Here is a 19,325-nt window from a genome sequence, read left to right as displayed (position 1 = left end):
TCGATGCTTATAGAACAAATTCTAAACAGGAAAAATATATATCTATATCTATCTATCATCTATCTCAGTTATAACCTCATCACAATACAACTTGTTATGACACAAATTCAAGTATACCATGGCATATCACACTCAACTGTAGACAATAAAAGCATGAATAATGAAAGTTTATTTATAAACACACACATATAAAACAGGCTTTATTTATATGACAGTCCATAAAAGAGTTCCACTTTACCACTGTTCCCAATGCAAGACTATTGGATCTGGAAGGACAACTTCACTATGGATGAGAAGAGACACTGCCTGCCTGGACATACCCACGAGTACTATGAGGCGGTGCTTGTCGGAAGGGCGTCGCTGGTACCTCACCACCTCCTCATAAGCAGCACCCACCGGATTGTAGCAGCCGCTGGCGCAGCCCACACTGGCGCGCAGCTGGCTGAGGTGAGACTTCCTGCGGCCAAGGCGCATGCTGCGGCGGAAACCAGCTGGGGAGCGTGGAAACACACACACACACAGAACATTAGATCCAGGGCACGAGAGATTCCATCTTGCATTAAACCCCATGGAACATGCAGTGACTGTGATCCAAAAGCGTTAATTAACATAGTCATGTCTGTCTGACGGTAGGAGGTCAGAAACAATATGAAGGAAAAATGACAAAATGCCCCATATGTTACCTCTAAGTGGTACCCAGCATCCACTATGTGTCAGGCAGTGTACCAGGTGCTGGTCATATAGTGATCAACGAAGCCAACCCCATTTCCTCATGAAATTTACATTTTATGGAAGAGGAGAGACAAAAGTCAACAACCACAAAAATAAGTGCCTAGGAGAAGAATCAGTGGATACAGTTGATAGCGAGCTTCTTCAGGTAGGTGTCTGAAAAATATATCTGCAAGAAGTGAGCAGTAGGGACAGTAGTAGGAGATGGGGTTGGAGAGGACGCTGGGAGGTCACACAGGGCATCCGCCAAGTGTTGGGTTGTTGTCCAACTGGGATGGGAAGTCACTGGATGGTCAAGTGATGGGTGTGACATGATTGGATCTAAGTTTCTGAAGAATTCCTGCGGTTGCTCTTTGGAGGATGTAAACTTAGGGAGAGTACGTGCAGGATCGGGGGAGAGCAGTTAGGAGGCTACTGCAGTCCCAGACGAGGAAGGAAAGTGGCTCGGGCCAGGTGGAAGCAATGGAGCAAGCTTATTACGCACATTTTCTAGATGGAAACATGAAGACACAGACAGGTTAAGACACACACACATACAACTATGTGATCAGAGTTGAACATTTTAGTTCTGATTTCCGAACTCCTAGACTCCTGCTTAATCTGCCTACCAAACCACAGGGCTTCCTGGTAGTTTCAGAGCTTCTCCCAGGTCTTCTCAGTAGAGCGAGGCACTATGTGGGTATAACACACACACACACGCACACACACACACACCCCTAAAGTTATATCTATATATGTTTAAAACCATGACTTCATAATACCTACAATGCCATTCAACCCTACAGAATTCATCCTAGCCTCGCCCCCTTCCATATGAGTAACTCCTTTCTCTAACAGTGAGGACACTGGCTCCTACTATCCTCAGGACATTTACTTACCGTATCAGTCAAGAGTACCTGTGCAGGGTGGGGGATGAACAGTGTCAGCAGCCTGGCAGAAAGCGTCAGAGCCCGAGCTGGGTGAGGGGGGCCTCTCTGTAGAGACTGTGAGGTGTCAGGGCCCAAGTGATGGCAACTGCCCTCCTCACTTGACTCTGGTTCCGACAGCCTCCACCAGGCTATCATTGTCCCTGCACGATGCCCTCCTCACCCTGCGTAGGCTCTGAGGCCCCACTGCAAGCTGCTTCTTCCCCACCTTCGTGCAGAGGCGTACCCTGTTCAGCCTACTTAGGGCTGAATTATTCTGGAATGGATGCAGAAAGGTGCCCCTATGTTTTCTTTAAAAACTCCTCCAATGATTCCAACATGAGTTCAGGCCCGGGAACCAACATTCTACTTTACAGACCCCGCAGCCCTGCTGTCCTCCCACTGTCTCAGGGCAGAGGAAGTCCAGCAAGGTTTTAAATGAGTGGTGCCTGATCCTTCAGAAAGCTCTGCCCAGTGGGCAGATTATGAAAATGTGGCCATAAAAACTAAGTGTAGTAGTCAGAGAACTGGTCTCTTTAGAGTAAGATAAATATGTTCTGGAATTGTCTGGAAGAAAACAAGACATTTGTGTTTGATGGATAACAGATATCCAGGGTTATCACTTTGTGAGGGGTGTAAATGTCTAACTGTTACATTGTTCTATACACCTGAAACTAATAAAAAAAAAGAAAGAAAGAGAGAGAGAGAAAGAGAGAGAGAGAGAGAGAGAGAGAGAGAGAGAGAGAGAGAGAGAGAGAGAGAGAGAGAGAGAGAGAGAAATCCAGTGGAAACCAGATGAATTACAATGAATGATCAATACGTCAGAATATTGATAAAACAAACAAACAAAGGATAGAGGGAGACCAGAACAAGAAATAAGTTTGGAAATGCCCATAAGCAAAAAATGCTTTCAGACGAGGGTCAGCTGGTATGAATATAACTTAGCAAGTGACAAAGACCCACCTCGTATTCATCATTACCTACCGATAAAGAACTTCTGACCATAGCCAACAAATTCCTCCTTGTCTGGAACACGGAGAATGGCAGGAGCAAATATGTGGAAGAGGAGTTTACTTAGAACAGATGTATGAAATTCTCTTCAAATCTTCAGTGATACTATTTCTGCAGAATTTTAGCAATACACTGAATATATTCTGTCTAGTATGGTTGGGAACAAAAAACCTATTTAGGCTTGTTTAAAGTTATAAGATATTGAGTCATTAAAAAAACATAAAAATTTGTGGGTTTTTTTTAATGCCTAAAGGAAACTGATTAAAAAAAAAACATATAAACTGCCTTTGGCTTTAACTTATAGATATGGATTTCTGCAGGTCCCATAATTAATCTCTTTGTTAGAGATGGGTTTTTATTTTTTCCCTTATAAAATGGTTCATTCTATATAAAATTAATATTTGCTCTATGTCTGCCAATGGATTCTGACTGTCCAAGAATCTGAGAGACTAAAGTGAGGAAAACTGTATCCAGTGGCTCCGAAACCTCTAGAGCTAATTTAAACTCCTGTTTCTGTTTTCACTGAGGTCTCAGAAAAATTATTATAAACTACAGGGGGAAAAAATGTTATAAAAATGTCATTTTCAAATTTCTTTTTATAACATATGGTCCTTTTCCCTTACATAACTCTGTTCTCATCATTTAAATAACATATAAAGAGCATTTGTTCATAGAATAGATATGACATATCTAGTCTCCTTTTTTAACTTTTTTTTTTAATATAAAGAAAGCACACCAGTATCAATTGCATCTTCTGGTAAGTAAGCACATTTTCCTAAGTGAATTATGTCAATAAGTTTAAAAGGAAATGTTTACTTAGGGATATAGTCATCAAGCTTAATTACTTTTATTATTTATTTTTAAATATTTTCTATGACACTGAATATTTCATCATTGATTTCACCCTTAAAAATATCGTGTCTTACCTTAAAATTTATCCTGTCAAGTTTTCACTTTGAGGCGCTGAAAGGTCTTAGACATAGCTCTATTTGGCTTACACAGGAAATGAAAACAAACAATTACCTTCTGAAAGTTCCTCTGGATATTTGGGTTAATGCGAAAAAAAAAAAAAAAGACATGAAAATGTTAAGCCTTTGAGAAGATCAAGTCTGCCATCAAATAAAGACAAATGACAAAAGTGAGAAACTCAGGTCACCCTTAGAGAAAGTTGTAACTTTGGTGAGGTGTGGCAAGGGAACTGAACAACATACTGGGCACCCAGAAACTCATTTGATCTGACTGCTGTTCAGGGGACAGCAACTTTTTCTGCAAGTTGTTTATCTAGACTCCCTCTGAAGGGAGGAAGCCCAGTCTTTATCCATGAAGACTCCTCTCAACTTGGCATGAAATGAGGCTTGAAAGAGAGAAATTATATAGGAAGACAACTGCTTTGAGTCTCCTCTCTCCTTCTCTCCCAGAGGCCACATTGCTACCGTCCTGTGAAGTGGAGGAAGTGGGGAAAGGGCACAGGGGCGGGTGCTGCAACAGCCTCTGGCCTGAGCATCCCTCCCTGGGTCCAGGCACACGTTTCCATTTCCAACTGACCCCTTGAAGACAGGTGGAGCAGAACACATTTATTTGTGTATGATAAGAGAAAAAGAGAAATTGCCTTAATTGAACTAGGGATAATACGCCAAAGCAATTACAGACTGATGAAATGGAGAAAATGAGGAAACACACACTTAGAGGTGGGTAAGTAATAGTAACATACCCCAAAAGGTTTCCACTTTTTCAAAAATATTCTGTGGGATCTATGTTGTTACTAACGATGTCAACACTATTTTGAGGGGACAGATACTTGATGATACCATGTCATCAATGATAACAAATAAAATATTAAAGGAAAAATCATTGATTCAGTATTCATACCTCACTTTCTAGCTTATCTACTATCAGTAAGGAGTAGACAGAATGTATGGAATAAATAATTCAGTAATTGCAAGGCGATGTATTTATTCTGTTCAAATGTCTCTCTCCACGATGATTATCTGCTAAACCACCAGGCTTTTCATGTTACATCTTGTGAAAACTTGTATCACTACTGTGTATTAAATAACTACTCACTTATGTATGTAATGAGCTTTGTTCAGCAGAAAATTCAAAACACTGTGCAGGATGGCATCATATACTGCAGGACATCTAGCATTCCTGATTCCTACTAATTAAAGGCCAGTAGTGCCTCTAATCAATGTGACAACCAAAAAAAAAAAACAATACCCTCAGAGTTCCAGAATGGCCCTAATGGGGAAGATGAAATTTACAATATCTCGCAAATATACTGTTGATGTATTTAAACAATTATTGTATTATATCCATAAATATGTGTTTAAATTATACCAAAATTCGAAATACTATACACATTTTTAAATAAGTACCAAATATTCATGTTTTACTTACCAGATTCAAATGTTTCTTCATCTACGGTTTTCCATGGAGGCAAAAAAACAAAAGTATCATCATATTACTATCCATTCTGAGTCTGGAATTTAATGGTCTACTTCCTTGACCCTATGCTTCTGCACACATACCAACTTTGAAATGTTTTTCCTAAATCAAGGCCAAGTTCGTGGTATCTCTGTGGCATACATAAACCTTAAACGAGACGCATGGCATTAAGCAATTGGGCCATGATGACAAGCAGGGGTGCTACAGGAACTTACAATAAATAAATAAAATAATGAAATAGAAGGGAAAAGAATAAATAAAATAAAAAAAGAAGCTTGGAGGGAAGGGAAAGGTGGAATGTCACAGAAGCGCCTATATATTGTCATACATTGCACAGCTTTGCTGGTAGAGGGCCTGCAGGTGTAGGAGGGAGGTACCCTCCCTCATGATTTGGGGGTCCATAAGCCAGGGGAGTGTGGCAAGGACAATGAGTGTATGAGTGATTTGATTGTGTAGGCTAATTTAGGCGACTGGGAAAGAGTGGATATAAACCAACTTTCTCATCAGTGAAAACAATTTTTGTTAGCGCTTTAAAGAGATACTAGAGATTAAGAAACTAGAATTTATATAGAGAGCAACTTGAAATATATAGCAACATTACCCATGTATGCACCCTTGGATAAGCCAATGTTGCATCTAAGGTAGACTCATATATGTGTGAAAAAATATATTTATAAAGCTATTCATTGTAATATTGTTTATAATTAAAAAGATTGGACATAACTCAAACATCTACTAATAAGTGTTTGTATAAATGCACAATAACTTATTTAACCAATAAGCTATTTAAGAAAATATGAGGAGGCTCTTTATGTACTAAGATGGAATCAATTCCAAGATATATAATGTTAAGTAAAAAAGCCAGGAACAGAACAGTTTGTACAGCATACCATGAAAGGGCATATGTATTTGTGTTTTAAAAAAAGAAAGGTGAGGATGAGGGTGGAGAGAGGAGAAAAAATATACGTCATTGCTTTTATATACACAAATTATGTCTGGAGGGATATGGAAGAACCTGAGAGCATTTATTGCCTCAAGCAAGAACATTGATTAAGGCAACAGGGAAAGAGAGGAACTTTTCACTGAATACAGTTTTGTAGTTTTTGAATTTGAAATATGTGAATGTATTGCCTCATAAAAAATTTAAATTAAAATTATAAAAAGGAAATGAATATTACTGCAAGTTTTTTAAAAAAACAGAATGTGTACTTGGAAAAATAAATATAATACCAGTATTATTCTATAGTTATTCTGGAAAGTATATATGAATCTTTGAAATACCCACTATTGAAAGGTTTCATATTATTCTTTAGTTTCTAAAAACTAAACTAGCTGTTTGTTAAAAACAAGACAACAGTCCCAAAATGAAGTCACTTATCACCACATTGATATATCCTTAATTACAGTTTTGATCTCTCCTGCCTAATAGATTCCTGCCATCCCCTAAAGGACCGTGACCTTGCCACAACCAATCTGATTTTTGCTAGTATAATTTCCTTGTTTCTGCTCCCTTCTGCCTATAAAAGTCTCATTTTATACGGCTCCTTGGAGCTCCTGTTCTGTGTCCTAGATGAGATGCTCCCTGATTTGTGAATCATTGAATAAAGCCAATGAAACTTACTCGGTTGAATTATGTTTTCTTACACCATAAAGTCAAGATAAATTCACCTATCAGGCCAAAGTCTCTCCAACTAATCTCCCAACAAACCCTAGTGATTCTTGAGCCGGACTTAGTCCTGCCACTGAATATGAAAAACCTTTTCCCAATTTACAAAAAAATTTAAGTATAGAAATGTAAAAAGTTTTTATATATTTCTCAAATATGGAACCTCCTACTATTTATCTACACTAGAATCTACCAGAAGGTGGTATCAGACAATAACAATACATATATTTTAATTTTTAAAAATTTGGTATCTCAATACTTTATAGTATTTCACAAAGAACATGAGGGATTCCAGATGTTCTACCTGAATGTTACTGAATGTAACACCTGAGTGTTACTAAGTGTTGCTGTGACCATTTCCAAGACATTGCTTTCTAGAAGGTTGGTTTGGAGCCTGGAGACATTCCCACAGCCGTGCTTCCCTTCTGAGTATCAGAATCACAGAAAAAGGAGGGTTGGGTGGGTGGGGGGTGGAAATCATTTTACACATTTCTTCCAGGGGTAAGGTCTGTGGCCCCGTTGGCCAATTCTGTTACAGACTCTGTAGCTGAAGTGGTTCATAGTTTTTCTGGTGATAAATCTATCAAGAGGAAATGTTACCTGCTTCCACACATTTCTCATCAATCTTCATGTCATCTTCTATATAAAACAGCATAGAAAGAGAAAAATAGAATGTATAATTTGTTAGCATCACAAACAAAATTCCCTATGCATAGGCTTATATCAATAAAACTCAGACCGTCTTATACTTATGTTACTCTTACAACTATTGCTCACTCGGGAGAGATAAAAAGGACTCTACGGTTTTAAATAAAAATATATGATATGAGAGGCTATATAACATAAAACAGATAACACTTAAAAAGCATAAGCTTTTGAATGCTAGACAAATTCATTTACCTGTGAGCCTCAGTTTTCTATCTATAAATGGGGATGGTAATAATACTTACCGTGTAAGGTAGAATAAGTGAGATAATGCATGAAAAGCTCAAGTACATGGTAAGCACTCAATCAATGTTAACTGTTTTTATCTCTAGGTTGGGCATATATAAGAGAATAAAAAAAGGATGTAACTTTTAAAACCATTCATCCTAATACTCAAGACCCTTTCCATCATGACCCACACCCAATTTTAAAGGCTATTGTGCACTTCTGTTTCACATAACATACTATCATTACAGCAAACAGCATGGGTTCCTTCTCTGTGCCTTTGCTTATGCTATTCCCTCTGCTTACAATGCTTCAAGGTCCATCTCAAACACTGATTAAAGTGAATATCCCTGCCATGAGTTGAATTAGCATTTTCTTCCTACTACCTTGAATTCTCTGCTATGGCACGTCTACTCTACCTTGTAATATGATCATTTGGGTATTTGCCTTATTCACCCTTCTAGACAGCTCCTGGAAATCAGAAACCATCTTAGTAATTTTTTACATAACTTACAGAGCTTGGTACAATGTCATACACATAGTAGGTACATGATAAGTTATTTATTAAATTAAATTGAAATTTCCTTTGAATATCAAAATAGTTGATTTGAATACATGTTCAGAAAACATCTCTTTCCTTTTGAGTGCTGTAAAAAAAAAAAAGTTCTGGTCACTTGTGCCTGTCACAGTAACCAGAAGGAGGTGATGAACAAATAGTGGCTGAACAGGAGTTATGCAAGTTCAAAAAGTGCAAATTATAGTCTATATAATAAACTATAGTGTCATAAAGTAGCACTTACCACCACCTCCTTAAAGAGCACATCACTAATTAATGTTTTTCAGGAAAATAGGAAAATTTTTATGAAGTAATACTGTTTTATAGAAGGAGGGGCCCAGATAAACAAGTGACATAGCTGAGATTTTCAACACAGTCACTCAATTCTTTATATTCAATTAGAGATTATTTTCCAGGTCAGTCATTAATAACAACAGTGAATTCATTAGTTCCTAGGATGTAACTAAAGTTTGTTGTTTTTTGTAAAAGGCAAATAAAAGCTCAATTGTCTTTCCTGTTTTACAAAGGCCAGGGATTCCAAGGAAGCCCTGATCTTTCAAACTTGTAACTGATCTAAAAGAGCTACTGATTTTGCTCTCTCAAAATCAGCAACTCCACAGTATTGGTTGGGGTGACTGATTTGTGTCACCCCCCACCCCCAGGTTCATATGTTGAAGTCCTAACCCCATTTGGAGCTGGGCCTTTAAAAGGGTAATTGAAGTTAAGCGAGGTCATGAGGTTGGGGCTTTAATCCAAAAAGGACTGGTGGCCTTAGAAAAAATCAGATCTCCGTCTTTCTCTCTTTTTCTCTGCGTGTTCACAGAGGAAAGGCCACGTGAGTACACAGAGCGAAAGTGGCCATCTGCAAGCCAGGAAGACGCCTCATCAGAAACCAATCCTGCCAGAACTTTGATCTTGAACTTCTAGTCTCCAGAACTGTGAGAAAATTAATATCTGTTGTTTCAGCCCCCCGTCTGTGGTCTCTGGTTATGGCAGCCCGAATGAACAAGACAGTGGGCTTGTTACCAAGACCTCAGAGACCCAGGCCTCTCCAAAGGGCTCCCCTCTCCAGTATCAGGGATGAAATGGGGGTGGTGGCCTAGGGGGCTACTTTCCTCTCTTCTTTCCCCTTTCCACAAGCAACAGCATCTTTCTGGCTTGCTTTTGTGAGTCTGAGTGAGTGATATCTAATGAGTCATCTGGGAGCATGGGCACAGAGCAGGGGAGAGGTAGTAATGGGAGGCCCCATTTGCCCTTGAGATAGGAGGTTCGACCCAGACTACACTGCTTGCAACTTCTGACACATTCTTACCTTATTTGAACCACAATATTTTCATCCATAAAATGGAAACAATCACAATTTCCTCAGGTTATTTTAAAGACAACGTATATAAAGCAGTTGACACAAAATTATGTGTGGATCAGTTTCACAACTTTGAGTTCTTACCATGTGCTGTGTTAGACTCTAGGACTGCATCCTGCAAATGGCAGTTCTCCTTTCTTTTATTCCGCTCAGTGTTAGGACAATTATACTGTATACATACGGGAACACATTTCCTTTGACTGACATACAGTAAGAGCTTAATATATAGCTAAATTGAAATGAAGTGCAATAAGAAGACTACAGGAAATTTCTAGGAGACTTTGGAAATGAGAGTTTTTTTCCAAATACTATTTCTTACCTTCTTCCATAGAAATCGCTGGGTACAAATGATTGAAGCAGAAAGAGGGAGAGAGAGAGAGAGAGAGACAATACACATATTAGTGTATGCTTAGTTTCTCAGGTTAACTTACCTACAATAAGAAAAGCAAAGTGCCAAAATTATAATAATCAATGTTCTGGGCTTATTCTCTAGAAATTAAGTAAAAATTTAGTAACAAAATGATAAGTGAATATCCTATAGAAACTAATATATTCATGAGCCTCGTTGGAAATGGGGATCTACTTGCTCTGGCAAATCCTACTTGTTTCCATCCCAATAAGCTATAAAAGGTTGCATTCTACTCACTTCTAAACTAATATGCTTAGTTCAGCATATTTTAGGAACTCACATCTTGACTGGAAGAAAGGAAGGAAGGAGAGAAAGGAGGTGGAAGGAAAGAAAGGAGGAGGAAGGAAGGGAGGAAAGAAGAGATAATAAGTATAAGTGCATCTTCAGTAAAGAACTTTTTAATAACCATCTGCAAGCTAACATAGACCTCGAATTTTTCAACAACTCTTGATTAATCAAAATGCCTAAACTCTTGACTCAGTTACCTGTTCCTGAGATTTCTTTTCCCCCTATGGTAACATTTAAGCAGAGCAGGGAGATATAAAATAATATTTATTACAGAATTATCTACAATAGTTAAAAAGAAAAGAAATGATCAAATAGTTTAGAAAATGATTGTGCTCCATCAGAAACATCCCTGTGAGAGGTGACTGGTTAAGTCAGTGGCTCCAAACCTGGGTTTCCTGGATTTAGAGATTGGAGACGATAATTACAGGGTCTGCAAGCTAATTTCAGGAAGGACTTTTCAAAGACTCTAATTATAAATTGCACTTAGGCTACATGAGCAAATTAAATGTCAAACTCGTGGTTATACTAGTTGTCAGAAACTAATTAGCGGCTTTATTAGCATGTGCTTTTGAAAAATGAAACGGAAAAATGAATGAAAGAAATACTTAGATTTGTTTTGGTAAACAAAATTTTTCAAAACCCAAAGCAAATAACTAAAATATCACTATAAAGATTATACCTTGCGAATCTTTCTGATAAAATGTTAAGTTAAAATAAAAATAAAAAGTGGTATTGCAGTTGTTAATGTAGCCATGAAAAACATGCTCCCATAACTGGAAGGTGGTATGAAAATATCGCCAGTGTGAGGAAATATGAGTGTTTTCTTATTTCAAAAATGTCTCTATAGTTGACATCTTATCTTTTCAAGAGAAAACTGAAAGAAAAAATAGTTTTCGGCTTAGAGAAGTGAGAAATAAAGTGGGTAAGGACTTGCTGTGGGCAAATCTGTGACATTCATACCGTTGCCTGCTTTAGTGCCCTTCCAGCCCCCTCTCTGTGCCCCTCTCCCTCTTCCTGAGGCCCCTCCCCTTCATCCATTCCTTTCCAGGTGGCTGTCGGAGGTCCATTTCTGAAGGCCCTTACTCAGCAGGTTTAAGCTGGGCTTTGCAAGCGCCAGCAGTTTATCTATTAAGGCAGTAGGTAGTTCACAGGATTTGCTACCGGGGTTCCCTTTACTAACCATCCTCCCACCCCATTTGAATAATAAATGACCTGGGCTTTGAAGGCTGAGGACACAAACAGGGATGAAAGCCTAATGAGATTAGTCCTCAAGATCTCAGGACAGAAAGTGGTGAGGAGGCTCCTTTACTAACCTTTCCCCCAAACGGCCATTTGAATAATACTGTCTAGCAAACAAATTACATTCATACCCTTGTTTCTTCATCAAAGGCACATACACTGTCAATCAGAGCTTCCGAACAGTGTAAAATTTAACTCCCCCAATGAGAACCCAAATGAAGTCTTGTGTGCAGCTCTGCAGCTTTGCTTGCCAGTATGTATATGGATTTGGTGGCCGAAGAGACCTCAGAGGACTTCACGTTGGGGAGTGATCACTGAAGCTGTCACCAACACAAAACCATTTGCATTTTCATAAACTGAAAACTCTTCTAAATCCAAAGGAGTGAATGTCTATGGAAGGATTTCAGATGGCTGCCAGGTAATGTGGGGCAGTGGGGACATTTAAAGATCCTTTCTTGGGCAAGAAGCCAGCCCAGGGACGGGGGAGCCAGTTTCCCATGATGCAGTGCTGGGTTTGAGCTATCAGCGTACTCACAGATGGTTGATTTGAGCTGGGTGTGAGGTGGGTACGCCTGAGACCACCAGAACTCTCGTTGCTTCCTGTGCAAAAAGAAATACACTGTGAGAAAGGAAAAAAAAAATCAACCCAGATTAGTTAACCCAGGCCAAAGATCCAGGACAGAATTTTGCTGCCTCCAACCAAATGAAAAAGGAGATTTCTTCTCCAAACACGTTGTCAGATACATTCTCTAAATACACAGCCTTTCTTATATTTTCCTGCCTCCTGGGGTATTTTCAGACACACACTGGCAGTGAAAATCCGTCCCATGCCTAGTTCACAGGCCACAGCCTTCAGTAAAGGACCGTTATACCCTTTGCCTCCTACATGCTGCCCTCTTCATCTGGTCTCAGAATTTTCATAGCATATTCTGTCTCCCCTCCCAGGCTGTGGATGCCCTCTACAGTTCCTTTAGAGCCACATGGATGTCGGTCCCTTTTATTGTCTTTATTTGTGCGTTAATCCAATAAACTGTGTGCTCCTTGCAAGACCCCCACCAGAGCCTCCTCGCCACTTTCTGCCCTGGGGACTGTGAGGACTAATCTCATTAGGCCTTTATCCCTGTTTGTGTCCTCAGGCTCCAAATTCAGGTCATCCCTTATCCTCTGCACTTTAATCCCTGTAAGACTCATCCACCAGCCAGCCCTCCCTGAAGCCCTTTCAGGCACACACCCTGGAACTCTCAGACCACAGCAGCCTCTGCTTTGGGTGAGCGCTTCACATTCTAGCTCTAACAAAAACCCAGGTCTCCCTGACGTCACTGCTTTCCCTGCCCCTTTGAAGAGGCGGCTCTGCTCTCCCACTCCCAGTGGTGTGCCGGTAAAGCAGCTCTAGGCGCAGGGGACCCCTGATGTGTAGTTTTGCTGATTTCTGTAGTGTCAGTCCTCTCCTTGTGGCTGGTTTCAAGCTGCCACCCTGACCTCACTGACCGTGGATGTGAGAAGTGCACAAGTGGGTTCTGTTAGCTCGGTTCAGCACACGTACCACTGCTCAGGGCCTTCCCTCCCCTGGCCGGCAGGTGGGGTCTGAGTCCTTGCTTCTCATGACCATCTCCAGACCATTCTCCCTCTCCCCGAGAAGCTCTCAACTTTGACTATCGTACCCCCCACTCTTCTGGTAACTATTCCCGGATACTTCATGCTCTCAACACTGTCCTAATTCTCAATGATTGTATTAGGCCCCTTCTAACATCCTGGCCTCTCAGTTCCTTCATCTCCTCGCTTCCAATGTCCTTCCCCTCATTCTACGATAGCCGCCGCCTCTCACTGTCATGCCCTAGACCTTTTCAGAACCAATAGCTGCGATTCCTAACTTCAATTCCCAGCATCACTTTGTTTTACAATCCTCCTGTCTTCCCAACCCCCAAATCTGTTGACCCCGTAGGATCTATAATCCATTGATCTTACTTCCTTTTCACTGATGCTTACTTCTTCACCTCCTTCCTTAGCAGCTTAGATGTCATGTTCCTTCATTAAAGTCACTTCCTTGGCTCTTCCTTGATTTACTGTTAAATCCAACTCTGTCTAATCTGGACCTGCCCCCAAAGAAGGCGACCAGGGTCACTTCAAAATTTTGACCTTTAACCTTAAGTGGGCCCTTCATACGGGTCATACTATATTTACCTAATCCATTTGCTCTCCAGTTCTCATAGAAACTTCTCATGCTTCCTCCTTTTTCCTTCCCAGTACGTCCTTACCCAACCTTACTCTCAGCTTATGACATTGCTTCTTATTTCACTGAGAAAATAAGAACAGTTGGAAGAGAACTTCCACAAGCTCCACCATATCCTTTACCCTCAACTGTGCCCCATACGCTGGACTCCCAACTGTTCCCATCACGTAGATGAATGGATTTTGATCCTATATATAAGGACAACCCCTCGACTTGTATACTAGGTCATATCTCCTGCCTGCTCAAGGCTCTTCTCTTCTCTTTCTCCTATGTCATAAAAAGTTTCCTTCTCACTGGATTATTCCCACTAGCATATTTACCCCATCTAAAAACAAATTCTCATACCACTCCACTTTCCCCTCTCGTTATTTCTCCATTTTTCTGCTCTACTTTATACCAGAATGTCTCAGAGTTTTCCAAACTCGTTGTCATTAATTTCTTCAGATCTCACTCTACAAGGATTTTGGCCCCACTGCTCCCCCAAGCACTTTTATCAGGATCACCAGTGACCACCATATTGCTAAATCGAATGGTCAATTTCAGTCCCCTCAGCAGCAATGGACATAATTGATCAGAAGACCATACTGTCTTGATTTTCATCCTGCCTCATTGCTCATTTCTTCACAATCTCCTTTGCTGGTTCCTTTTCTTCTTGATCTCTTAAGATTGTCTGAGCCTTGGACCTCTTTCTATCTTCTTTTTACCTTTGCTCACTTCCTTGGACCTCAAAAGCACAAAAGTGAGGGTGATAGATTGAGACTCGGTAACTGAGGTTTCGACTCAGCCTTCAAAAATGAATAGAGGGAGTTAGGACTATAATTTTCATTTAGTTTCCCATGTGTTTTCTCTCTTTTCTAGCTGATGTGATTATTCCAATCCCCTTGGTATTTAAAATGCTTAGGGCATATGGACAAACTGACATTTGGATTTATAAACCAGTGTGTGTGTTCGTCCATCTGCTTGTCTCATCTCTCTTTATCTCATCTTAACTGCAATAATGGGAGCATGAGAAAACGTTTTATTTCCTGATGGCTCAGTCCTGAGTCCAGGAGTGATAACTCTGTCTTACCTCTTCAGAAGGTGGTTAGAAGGGATTAGGCCAGCACAGGTATCAAGGTCTGAGATTTTCCAGGCCTGCCACCAGAGGGCATCATTCTGGTCCACGATCTGGAGGATGTCCCCCTTCTGGAAAGGCAACCCGGCATCTGCGCAGGGGATGGTGGGATCCTCCCGGGGCCAGTACTCGGTCATGGCACGAACATACACCTGGCAGGAGGTGCATAATGGCACCGTTAGAAGAACCCTCGCCCATGAGCCAGCAAGACTTAAAACCATTTCTCCACCCCTCCCTCTGCTGTGCCTATTTTTCCTCTTCATCCTCACCATAAAGAAGAACTTGGCTCTTGAACTGAGTCTAAGAGTTGCGAAAAAGTAACTTGGAAAAAGAAAAAGAATGTCTTAGCCCTGAGAAGTTTTTACTCAAATGTTCACCATTCTTGATGTTACTGCTTAACTTCTTGCTGCCCCATCTCCTTGTATTGTATTCCCTCACTCATTTGCCTCTTATGTCATCAGTATTGAAAAATACACAACATAGTATTGAACATGATAGAGAACAGCCTATGACACAACAGACTTACTTACAGTTACCGTTATTTGAGGATTCACTGTATGTGAGGAAGAAGGCTCAGTAAGTTCTTACCATCTTCTGGTTATTAACAGGAGGATCAGAAACTGGAACCACCTTGAACATGACAGTGCCACGAGACATGGCCTAAAAAAAGTCAAAGAGGGAAAAATGAGAAATCACGGAGCTCATTGGGTTACTGGGGTTCAGAGCACGGAGTTACAACTCAGCGTGTCCAGGTCTAATGGGGACCTCTCCACTGGGACTTTTACAAGGGTGCAACAGCTGAATATCACCACCCAGAAATGGAAATGGAGAAGAAATTTAGCTCCACTTCTGCCCTGCTGTGGAGCTCCAGAGTCTGGTCTGCTGAAACCCGGCTGAGGCCTGGCCTCTCCCAGAGACCCTCTGTCTCGCTGCCACCAAGTCCACCCGACTCAGCAAGGTCTTCTTCCCACAGGCATTTGGGAGGGGGATGAGCTGCTGGTCTGCCCTTCCTTCCGCATGCCGCAGTCAGGAATGACTTCCTGAATACCTGTTTCTGCACCAGACAGCCCAGTCTGATGGGGAAGATGAGGGGCTCCCACATCTTCTGGAGGGACTGACAAGCTTCCAAGCTAATGGTGGAAATGGGCGGGGGGGTCAATATATGGAGGAGACAGAGAAACTCTCAGCCTGACGGGAGAGGCAAGATTCTGCCTGTTGCACACACTGTGACAGGTATTAGAGATCCAGAGATGAAAAAACCTTATTCTCACTCTCAGGAATTTCACAATCCCGTTATTCTGGCAACTCCACAGCTGGCACCAGAAGGACTGAGGTGGAAGCATGTGTGTCTGTGATTAACAGTACTCTAAGCTCCCTCTGTAGTATCGTATATATCACTCAGAATCTTACAGCAGTGGTTTGCAAAATATTTAGGTGCTTGGTATCCCCCTTATAATACCACCCCTCATCTCAGTCCCTGAGGCATATGAAAATCTAGAGTCCCCTCCAAGAACCCAGTTTGAGAACCACTAGTCTACATGATATGGATACAGTAATGGACTGTATATCATATCAGGCCCCACACTTGGGGTATGCGTGGGGGAAGATAGGCATGTTGCTATGCCACTGACAGCCGCACTGTGTGATCCAGGTAATGTTTTGAAGGATGAGAATGGGGACCTAATAGAGATCAAAGGCTCATATAATCAGGTCAGAAAATCCCCAGTTCAAACCACCAAGGACAGCGGCAGTGCCAGACAGGATGTCTCCCTCCCCATATCCTGCCCTCTGGTGACTTCTTTCCTACCCCAAAACTACCTCAAGGAAGGTGTTCAGAAATGTTCGGGATCGAGGGGTGGTTTGCTCAGGTTCAGACTCGCCTTCACTGTCTCACTCTGCCCACCTAGGCTCAGTTTCCAATGGAGCAACCAGGTGGTGAGGGAAGCTGGCAGTCTTCCTGAGGCAGGAAGAACAGCTTGGGGAGGGAAGTCTCCCAGCAGGGGCCAGACTTCTGGGGGTGATGAGGACAGGGGGACGGCCACACAGAAACCGACAAGGTCAGGGGTCTGGAGAGAGGAAGCTGCAAGGGGACCAGGTCCCCTTCACAATACAGGGCACCCTCCGTGGCTGGACGGGCTCAGTTCAGCCTTGCATTACATTGAGTCATGAAGAAGGCAAAGAGGACACTGTTACCAGAATACGGATCACTTGCTCTGGGTCCAGTCCCTCAACTGAAACTCCATTCACTTCTACGAGTTTGTCTCCCGCATATAACAACCCTAGGCAAACAACAAAGAAGGGTACAAATAAATTGGCAAAAAATAGAGGTAGCTATCCCAAAGCTATTTAACCAACTCGCTAGCCCAGGCATGCTCTGATATTTGAATATTTATTGTGAAATAATAATGGCAACAACAACAATACTAAAGCAAACTGCTTATTCCGATTTAACCACCACCCAAGTGCATGAGAAATGCATTTTTCCACCTTTTCGCCAACACTAGGTATTAACTGATGGTGATATTTTTATTTTTGCTAATCGGATGTTGTAAAATGGAACAAGAACGTGAGTTAAGAAGATAACACTAAAAATAAAGATGTCAGCATCATGAAAAAATGATAAATGAAAAGGAAAAGGCGGGCATACTTCCAAAGAGAAACTGTGGAGAAACGTGGGGGTTAAGATTCAGCCTTGAGAAATATGAGGTAGAAGGGTGGAGCTGTCGAGGAGAAGAGAGAAGCAGCAGGATGATGTCATCGACCAGAAACCAAGGATGATAATTTCATGGTCAATAACATCAAATGTGCTGGCGAAGTAGAAATAAAAGTGGGGCTGAAGGAAGGGCCAACAGACTTAGCCACTAGGACATCCTGGGGGTAATTACTCTAAGAATGCTGGGGTAAAACCCTGGGCCAGGTTTCCAGGACCACGGTGAGGATGGGGGCAGCAGGTACACACCTGCTCCTTTCAGAAGCTCAGCAGTGAGAAGAAGGACACCCGGTTCACTGGTAGACAGGGCCAGGAAAAGGTGTTTCAGGATGGGGAAGGCCGAAGGACCGAGTGACGAAAGAAAGTTGGGAAGATAGAGGGAGGCCATCCTGGACTTGACCCTGACCCAAACTGTGGGACCGTGAGCGAGGTAGTTATTTAATCCCTTTACGCCTCAGTTTCCTCACCTATAAGATACGATGATAATACTTTCCCTTGTTAGGTTGCCATAAGAATCTAAACTTGAGAAAACATTAGTTTGATGTCTAGAATGGAGGGATTTCTCTGGAATATTTATTCCTTCCCTCTTAGTAACCAAGCCATGGAACTTATGAAAACCCTGACCTTAGTTAGGAAAGAGGGTTTGCCCTGGAAAGAAGACTCAACAATCAATGGTCTTTTTCTGGCCCCACTGGTAGGTACCCTGCTGCTCCAGCTTACCACTCCTCTCAGCCAGCCCACCGTGAATGACTCTGGCCACCAGGATGTCCCCTGTCATCTCATGGCGCTTGATGGTAGCTCCCTGGGGAGAGAGAGGAACCCCTCTTTTAGCTTATATGACCATTTTTCTGATGGCTTCCCTCAGTGTAGCTCTGGTCTTTCAGATGAGGGACTTCATACCAACCAGGGCCATACCATGCCATCAAAAAGAAAAGGCCGTTAAACCGTGGACTCCTGTGGTCTCTATCTAACCCTACAGACATGAAACAATATTTAGATCCTTTCCAAGATAAAGAAAGCTCCCACAACCACAACCTAGTCAAAGGGACTATTCTTAGAAAATCAAATGAATGCCTTCCTTAGCTTTCCATTAATGGAGGGAAAAAACTTAGGCAAATACACTGGAATTGAGTCAAATATATGTACATGCTAGAGAGCCAAATAATAAAACATACGTCGTAGCAGTCACAGCTCTTTCAAAAGAGAAAAACACTAAACGGAAATCATTCCTCGTGAAAACGTTACAACATGTGATGCATTTGAAGTCACAGGCAAAAATTGTTAAGACACAGTTTAGCCATCGTTATCATGGATTCCCCTCACATTTTCTGAATGCCTCAGACTATATGTATGACTACAGACAAGAATATCGCCCAAGTAACTACTAGAGATAACTTAGTTTACAATTAACCCTGGTATAATTCTAAATGAAAAGACAAAACAATTTCCTTACCAGGGGCTGTTGGTTTTTCACCAAGCAAATGATCTTCATTGCTTCCTCACTCTCGGGGATGTTGTCTGACAGTGGAGGGAGAAGGGGTTCAAAATCTTTCTGAGCTACAGTGTCATGGGCACTGAGCAAGGCCTGGGAACAAAGAAAAGGTGAACAAATGTCACACACGGGACACACCCATCTAGAAGACAGTGACTCAATACTACGTAAGACATACAACAACCACCAACATATACATGCCAGGCACAGTTCTAGGAATTTATAATGCTATGAGGAG

At 41.5% G+C, this 19,325-nt stretch overlaps 1 protein-coding gene across 1 annotated transcript in view; it reads right to left on the bottom strand.

Moving 5' to 3' along the window:
- Positions 1-19,325, bottom strand: part of MPP4 (MAGUK p55 scaffold protein 4) — a 33,992-nt gene that overhangs the window by 8,145 nt on the left and 6,522 nt on the right. The window contains exons 5-16 of the mRNA XM_033113069.1: positions 19,049-19,180; positions 18,316-18,397; positions 17,079-17,164; positions 15,474-15,545; positions 14,841-15,037; positions 12,077-12,141; positions 9,925-9,942; positions 7,357-7,395; positions 5,043-5,063; positions 3,669-3,683; positions 2,619-2,660; positions 321-491 (exon numbers count right to left, since the gene is read on the bottom strand). Coding sequence (XP_032968960.1) covers positions 321-491; positions 2,619-2,660; positions 3,669-3,683; positions 5,043-5,063; positions 7,357-7,395; positions 9,925-9,942; positions 12,077-12,141; positions 14,841-15,037; positions 15,474-15,545; positions 17,079-17,164; positions 18,316-18,397; positions 19,049-19,180 — 940 coding nt within the window. The remainder of the gene's footprint in view (positions 1-320; positions 492-2,618; positions 2,661-3,668; positions 3,684-5,042; positions 5,064-7,356; positions 7,396-9,924; positions 9,943-12,076; positions 12,142-14,840; positions 15,038-15,473; positions 15,546-17,078; positions 17,165-18,315; positions 18,398-19,048; positions 19,181-19,325) is intronic.

The sequence above is a fragment of the Rhinolophus ferrumequinum genome, chromosome 8 (genome assembly GCF_004115265.2).
Source record: "Rhinolophus ferrumequinum isolate MPI-CBG mRhiFer1 chromosome 8, mRhiFer1_v1.p, whole genome shotgun sequence".
Taxonomy (NCBI): Eukaryota; Metazoa; Chordata; class Mammalia; order Chiroptera; family Rhinolophidae; genus Rhinolophus; species Rhinolophus ferrumequinum.
The sequence above is the reverse complement of the archived record's forward strand: the minus strand, read 5'-3'. Positions and strand labels throughout refer to the sequence as shown.